Below are 7,609 nucleotides of genomic sequence, written 5' to 3'. Positions count from 1 at the left end.
ATCAATATTGCAAAGAGAATAGTGCAGATTTGTAACCCCGTTTTTAATTGCTAATTGAAATTTTATGGACTTCTTAACTGCAAAAGTAATTATCGAAAAGTTTTTGAATTTTAGCCTAGAGACACGACTTGTTCCACTTTCTGTACTCGACTCAACTCCACTTTAGGTTAATCAAAACTTTTCGGTCCCAGAGTGTGTGAGTGTGTGTGTGTGTGTGTGTGTTAGCATTTCTATTCATTAAAATTTCACACATGGCCCAATTAAATTATTAAGACATGCCAAAAACTCTTTTCTAAACTTATTTGGGCGCAACTTGCAATAGGTTTTAATTAAATAACAGGGACAAGCTCTCTCGTTACCCGTTACCCATTTATTCGTTACTCGTTACCTGCTAACAGTTACCTAGATTCTTTGCACTGCATCTGACAAAGTTAGTACTACACGTTGTTCTCCTGTGGGCGTGGCACTTCTTCTCTCCCCCCTCTCCTAAACAAAGTTGCCGGGTGTCACGGGAGCCGTTTACACGCCTACGAGTTGTGACCGAATCGCACTGAATGTGTGTCACTTATTACAAAAACTTCTGTCTTCCACTCTCTCTCTCTCCCTCCTTTTCTTCTCTCTCTACAGCAGCTGGAATAATACATAAAAGTACTATCACACAGTGTGATCGAAAGCGAAGGACTATATTCGCATTATTTGGGTTAATTTAAAGAAAAACAAATTGAAAAATATAACTATTCATTTTATTGGTTAACAACTACACAAAAAAATAATAATAAAAAATTAAACGCATTAATAAGTAAACTACAAAAAGATTTGATGCATATACATTAATTATTATTAAATAAAAATTTAATCTTTAATGCAAATTAACTTTTAGACGAGCATTAATCAAAAATGAAAAATCCAAAAAATTATAAATATGATCTGAAAATTTAATTATTAATTATTCGTAATAAAATTCAACTGAACTTATTAGTAAAACTAAACAAAAAAAAAAAGTGAAAGCAAAAAGAAAAATAAATTTTAAACTTTTTGAAATGGTCTGGTCTTTAAAGAACACAATAACAAAAAAATATATACTAAATAATTTAGTAAGTAAGTAATTTATTATATCCGATTGTGGATTCAAAATATTATATATGCAGTTAAGAGACTAAAGTCAGGATTCTTTAAGCTGGTATCGATAAATCATATTGACAATGGGATTTCTCATTAAGCATTTGAGTTTCTTTACTATTAGTTCTGCCTTCTTTTTATGCATGCACCATAACAAAGTCAGTATACTCATTCACCACATTGAGTAGAGGATATTTTGCAGGATTGCAGCATACTCGAACTGTGTAGCTCGTTTTAAATTAATGTGTCAGTTGGCAGCTGGTTTTTCAGTGTTAAACAAGGCAAAGAATATTTACCGTTAACGATTCATGTGCTGTCTAACACTGTGCAAACTTTTTATTTCACTTTTCAGCTTAGTCACCCAAATATTTATAGAACATGAGTTTCAGGGAATTACCCAAAACATCTTGAAATACTTCAATGACAAAGTTCTATAAAAAAAGCAAACATGAACAACTTGACAATACTTTTGGGGAACTTTAAGGGAATCCCATGCTAATTAATTATGAATTGCTGAATCGAAAGAAAGTGCAACTTAATTGAAGTAATAGACTCGAATCGGCCAAGTTATCAGTAATATTTATGGGGCGTTTGGACCTTCGAGTCCGAATGTTTGCAGACCACTTGAGGTGTGATCTATTTACTTATCACCAAAGTTAAAAACCGATATCATTAGTTACACAACTATGGTCGATAGTAATTGCAGTTGAGGGTCTTAAATGCTCAACAAACTGTCATCACATGATCTGTCGAGTCAAGTTCAGTTGAGTCAAGTGTGCACACGCAATTTGCCAACACTGCACACATGCATGAGCTGCATGCGTTTGCCAACACTGACTTTATCAGAGTAATGATATCATATGATTAATTAGCAACTCATTAGCAACCAATTATGAGTGGGTTGTAAGAAGTCAGTCAGTCAGAAGCTTCACCAGTTGAATCCAAACCACATGCAAAGCATTTGCACAATGGCTTCCAGAGGTTTCAATTGGGGACTTGGACTGTTCTTCGGGCTGTTGTTGAGCCTTTGCTCGACGCCCTCGACAATTGGTCAAAATGTTCCAGTGCCCTGCGATGTCAGCCCTAGCATTGCCCTCGACTTGAACCAGGTGAGTGAAAAAAAATTCAAATTTCGAAGATGAAACTACAATTTTTTACTGGAATTAGTTTGCGGGCATTTGGTGGGAGATTGTGCGTCAACCGGTGGGCACCAACTTCTGCACCCAGATCAATGTGACAGTGTTGAATCAGGCCGAGAATAATGTGCTGATCGATACTACCTACTCGAATACTGTGACTTATCCATGGGTGAATCAGACGATGAATGCCACGCTGACTGTGCTCAACGACACCGAAGAAGCGAATGGCTACAATTTCACCTACTGGAACGCACCCAACTATACACCCTATACGGTCTTCAAGGTCCTCGACACCGACTACGCTAATTATGCCTTCATCTGTGGCTACACGAATGCCACCGATAACTCGACAGCCTTTGGCATGGTCATCGCTCGCAATCGAACTCTGTCGACTGTCTATTTAGATTCTCTGGAGAGCGAGAGTTCGGCCAAATACGACAATTTTGCCAATGGCAGCATGACCCTGATCACCCAAGACGATACGTGCGTAAATTAATCTGTTTGAGAACCACAAACTCAATATAACTAACTCAGAGTTCCTTATTGTTGCAGGTGTTTGGGAAACGGAGCTGATCCCTCGACGGCATTCACTGTTTTCTACGCGGTCTTTGCATTTGTCATTTACCAACTGACTATGTAACTTAAAAGCACAGTTGTGAGTGGTATGATCCACTTCCAGTGTTGGTAAACTCTTAGTCAATTGAAAATAAAATGTATACTAAGAACAAAAATGATTTGTTAACTCGAAAGTTGCTTCAAGAATTAAAATCTAATTAACATAATAAAAAACATATTGACGAGCTAAGTTAATGAATTTTAGCCAGTGTTGGTAAACATACAATATGTCTTTTATTTCTCTTATAAAATAAAATTCTAAACGACAATTTGTTAATACAAATGTCGATTTATGAAAAACATTGTAAGCACAATTTGTGTTTAGTAAAATGTTTTATGGTTAGTGTTGCTAAAAATAAATGTTTATCTCTTGTGCAATTGTTAATTTCCAATACAAATCGAAAATAATTCTAGAAACTATTTTACCTATTCGAATTGTAAACGATTCTAATGCTAAACACTAAAATGATTTGAACCCAAAAAAGTTGCTTCGAGAAATAAATCAAAAACCGATTCTTTGCATTCTATTTTAGGTGTTGATGACTAAATACATTATTTATTCATGGCGAGTATTTCTGAACACATAAGTTTTTATTATTTATATATTAATATTAAATTTTAAATTAAAACCATGTATTTCAATATTAATATTAAACTGGACTGGTTAATAAAGTTCTGCTCCATGATTTAAATTGCAAACAAAATCTATATTTTTGTTTTTTTTTTTATCATTTCTTAGATAACATTGTCAATTTCATTTCACAAACGATATTAATATATTGCTTAGAAACAAAGTTTATTTAAATTCAAGTTTCGGTATTGATGCCTAGACAAATTAATGATTCAATACCAGTTTTGGTAAACAAACAGCATATCTGTACTTTATATCTTTTCTAAGATAACACTGAATTTCCCATTGTAAACAAAAATGCGTGACATTAAATTAATTTGTTAACTGAAATGTTGCTTCAGGGAAGAAATTATAAACGAATTCTATTGCACTTGTATGGCTAGATAACTTTATGATTCATGGCCAGTGTTGCTAGACATATAATTTAATATCTATTCTATGATAACATTGGCAATTTCCCAACGTTTTAGGGAATTTTTTTTATTATATTTTTTATTCTTTTTTTGTTTAAGTGTCGTCTGACTCTCAATTCAAAATTTATCAGTCGTATGCATGTGTTTGTTACTCGCACTTGTACTCAATGTGCTGACTAAGTCAATGTTGCTGATAAGACAGAGAGAGATACTGTGGATGGAGTATTTGTACCTGAATTCCGTTGACATTATCGGGGAGTGTTTACAATTCCAATTGAGAAGTTATCCACGAGAATGAACTCGAAATCTGCGCAATTGAAAATTTTTAAACTTATTACAAAGAATTTGTAATTTCATTTTGAAGAAAAAAGAAAATTTTACTATTTAAAATTTCAGTATTTTGCAGCTACAAAATGAACCCTATATTACATTAGTTTACACTTTTTATTAATTAAATTTTATATTATTCTATGTTGTATTATATGTTATATTATATGCTATATTTAAAATTGATTATATTTTAAGTAAATTCACTAAAAATGTATACAATGTTTGCTTTTGTAAATAATAAAGAAACAACTCAATAAATAAATCACATTATTGTTTCTATTCGATTTACAGTTTTTTATGTAATAAAAATTTAAATTAAAAACAAAAAAATATTTTTGTTGTACGTAGGTAACTTCTTAAGGAAAAATATTAAGTTTCGCAACCTATTGTAAAGAAACTAAATGTAATTTTATGACACTTACGCTTATGATCAACGTAAATGCTTCGAAATGATAAAAACAAATTGTATCTTTTTTATTTGCGGAAATGGAATAACTTTTTTTTGCTGATACGAAATCTGAAATGTGACATAAAAACAATAAATAATGACGCCATTCGAGAAGATTCGCTATCTACAGCAGTAATTATGCGATATAAATTGTGACAATTGACTTAGTCAAGAAGTCTATTTCGAGAGTTCGAAGCCACGGCGAAAACTCTTCGGGGCACACGTTGGCAATTAGTGGCTTAAAGAGCTGCACAAAGTTGGGGGGAATTTTATATATGAACTACTCACATACACACACACACTGTGATAAGCTAAGCTACAGTGATTAGTCATAGTCAACGGACATTGCGAATTTATATATATATATATATATGAAAATATATTATAGAAATAATTTGTGTAGTGGCAAAATGACATATAAGATAACAGACGTCAGCATGAGAGACAAAAGTAAGCTGCAACAAAGATTGCAAGTGTCTGTGTGTGTGTGTGTGTGTGTGTGTGTGTGTGTGTGTGTGTGTGTGTGTGTGTGTGTGTGTGTGTGTGTGTGTGTGTGTGTGTGTGTGCTTGGTGATAACGAACCTTCGAAAGATACATTGAGTGGAGCGGCGTTGTATCTGCGTGCCACATGCCTATAAAAGAGACCACTGCCAAAGGGCGTAGTGACAGTATTTCGAGACCCTCGCAAACGAACCGATACGTGGCACGTACCCAAAAAAAAAGAAAAGAGAACTCGCGGCTCGAACTCGAAGTGAACCGATTAACGATACAGCGAAAAGAAATCAAAACAAAAAGTGATCATGTGTAATATTGTGATTTTAACCGTTGCCACTTTGGCCCTGATCTCCGGCCAGGCTTTTGGCCAAGCGACCACAGCTCCTCAGAATTGCAGCGCAGTCACCGAGAGTTTGGATTGGAATAACACCGCAGTAAGTGTTGAGACATTCACGACTCGAAGGAAACGAAATGTGCAAAATGTGTGTGTGTTTACTCCTTTAGCTTGTGGGCAACTGGTTGGAGTTGGCTCGTCATCCTGGCAACAGTCTCGATGCCTGCATGGAGTTCTCCATTGATTTGCTGAGCAATGGCACAATTCTCACCTTCAACTCAACTCACTCGAGCAGCAACTCTTCGCTCTACCAGAACGTGAACGAGCCCAATGTGAATGTCACTCTGGTCGAAGGCGCCAAGACTGGCTACGAGGTCAAATTCAACTCGACAAACACTGTCTTCATCAAGCTGCTGCAGCTGTACAACAACAACAACTACGTCATCGGTTGTGGCTATACCAACTCGTCAGACAACTCAACCAGCTATGGCTTCATTCTGGGTCGTGCCAGCACCTACAACACCACAGGTCTGCAGGATGCCAACAACAATGCCAGTGCCAGTTATGCCAACTTCCAGGCCAACAACTTCACCACCATCCTCCAAACTGGGTAAGTAAATTTCTATTCATTTCAAAAATATTTAGAGATCATTTGAGTTTATAATTAAGTCAAACTTCATCGATTCCAACCTTCGAAATGATGCAGAAATGTTTAAGAGTTAAAGAACAAAACTTTACCTATTTCACAGTTTAATACTGCAATGTTTCATTGACATTTTAATTTCAAAATTCTATTCTATTCAACATAGCAAACATTTCACATATTTATAACATTTCAATTAATTAAAAAAACATTCTTCGTATTGAAGTTTTATTCTTTAAGAAATTGCGGATATCTCTTGAATTTGTATACAAGTGAAACCTCTTTTATTTTATCCACCAAAACAATATCGTTCAATTTGTTATTAAATTCCAAATGATTCAAAATTGCTTGCTTACTCATAGCTCAGTCCAATTTTTCAATGTTTTAAATAAGTGAATCTTTATTGATTTCTAACCTTCAAAATAACATCGCAATTGTGAAATTGAATTCCTAATGATTCAGAATTTTTGTAATATAAGAAACTTTACAATTAGCTAACATTTTTATAAATTGGAAAAATTCAATGTATTAAAGTTTTACGCTTTCGAACCTTTACACAAATGAAACTTCATTGATTTCCAACCTTCAAAATAAAGTCGTAATTTTTTTATTAAATTCCCCACCATTGTTGATAGCAAAGAAATGCTTTACCCACGTCACAATTTTCGAATATATTTCAATGACATCATTGCGAATATCTTTATCTATTTTATAACTTTTTTAAATCTCTTCTTTTCAACAAGCAGTAGCCACCTGCTATTTTTAATTAAATTCCTAATGACTCAAAACTTGACTACAACATCGATCTTCTTTATCAGCTTTTAAGATAACGCAGCCATTACAATTAGAAAACTTTATTTAATTTTGGGAATTTCTTGGGCACATTTCTGTTAATTAATTGCTCAATGACTCAGCTAACCTTAACTTATATATTTATCTATATTTTTTCTCTTCTTATTACAGTTGCACCAGAAACTCGGCATCCCAGTCGCTGCCTCTGATATCTGGTTTCCTTGCTTTGGCTCTGCTGTTGATCAAGGCGCATTAAAGAAGATAAAATGATTAACTTGTTAATAGTAGTCTGCTTGCCGACTTTTATTTAGTTTTTAGTGTGTATTTAAAAACGAGAGAAAACTGTGTCACAATAAACAAAGCAAACCAAACAAAACGCCTGACGCATAAAATAAACTAAATTAAACCAAAAATGAAGAAAACCTTAAAAAAAACATTTGTTATCATGTGCTTAAGATTGCTGTAGTTTTTAGTTCAAGTTCTTTTTTTCTGTCGTTTTGTAGTTTTGTTATTGTTGTCTCATTGAACTAACATTTTAGCAATATCGGGCGCTTTAATTTGTCCCCGACATGTTCGACGTCGAGTGCAAAGCATGCGCGATAAGATAAAAGCAAAAAAAAAGGCGACTGAATACATAAAGTGCCAAAGAT

The 7,609-nt window shown here is 34.1% G+C and overlaps 2 protein-coding genes across 2 annotated transcripts; both read left to right on the top strand.

Moving 5' to 3' along the window:
* The first annotated feature begins 2,044 nt into the window (after positions 1-2,044).
* Positions 2,045-3,108, top strand: LOC132785581 (uncharacterized). The gene is made up of 3 exons (XM_060791733.1): positions 2,045-2,228; positions 2,287-2,741; positions 2,811-3,108. Exons 1-3 carry the CDS (start codon positions 2,070-2,072, stop codon positions 2,896-2,898), a joined length of 702 nt encoding a protein of 233 aa, XP_060647716.1. The 5' UTR covers positions 2,045-2,069; the 3' UTR covers positions 2,899-3,108.
* Positions 3,109-5,359: 2,251 nt separating this feature from the next.
* LOC132786654 (uncharacterized) lies at positions 5,360-7,336 on the top strand. The gene is made up of 3 exons (XM_060793240.1): positions 5,360-5,624; positions 5,695-6,134; positions 7,131-7,336. Exons 1-3 carry the CDS (start codon positions 5,496-5,498, stop codon positions 7,213-7,215), a joined length of 654 nt encoding a protein of 217 aa, XP_060649223.1. The 5' UTR covers positions 5,360-5,495; the 3' UTR covers positions 7,216-7,336.
* Positions 7,337-7,609: the final 273 nt, after the last annotated feature.

Source organism: Drosophila nasuta, chromosome 2R (assembly GCF_023558535.2).
Source record: "Drosophila nasuta strain 15112-1781.00 chromosome 2R, ASM2355853v1, whole genome shotgun sequence".
Classification (NCBI taxonomy): Eukaryota; Metazoa; Arthropoda; class Insecta; order Diptera; family Drosophilidae; genus Drosophila; species Drosophila nasuta.
The sequence above is the reverse complement of the archived record's forward strand: the minus strand, read 5'-3'. Positions and strand labels throughout refer to the sequence as shown.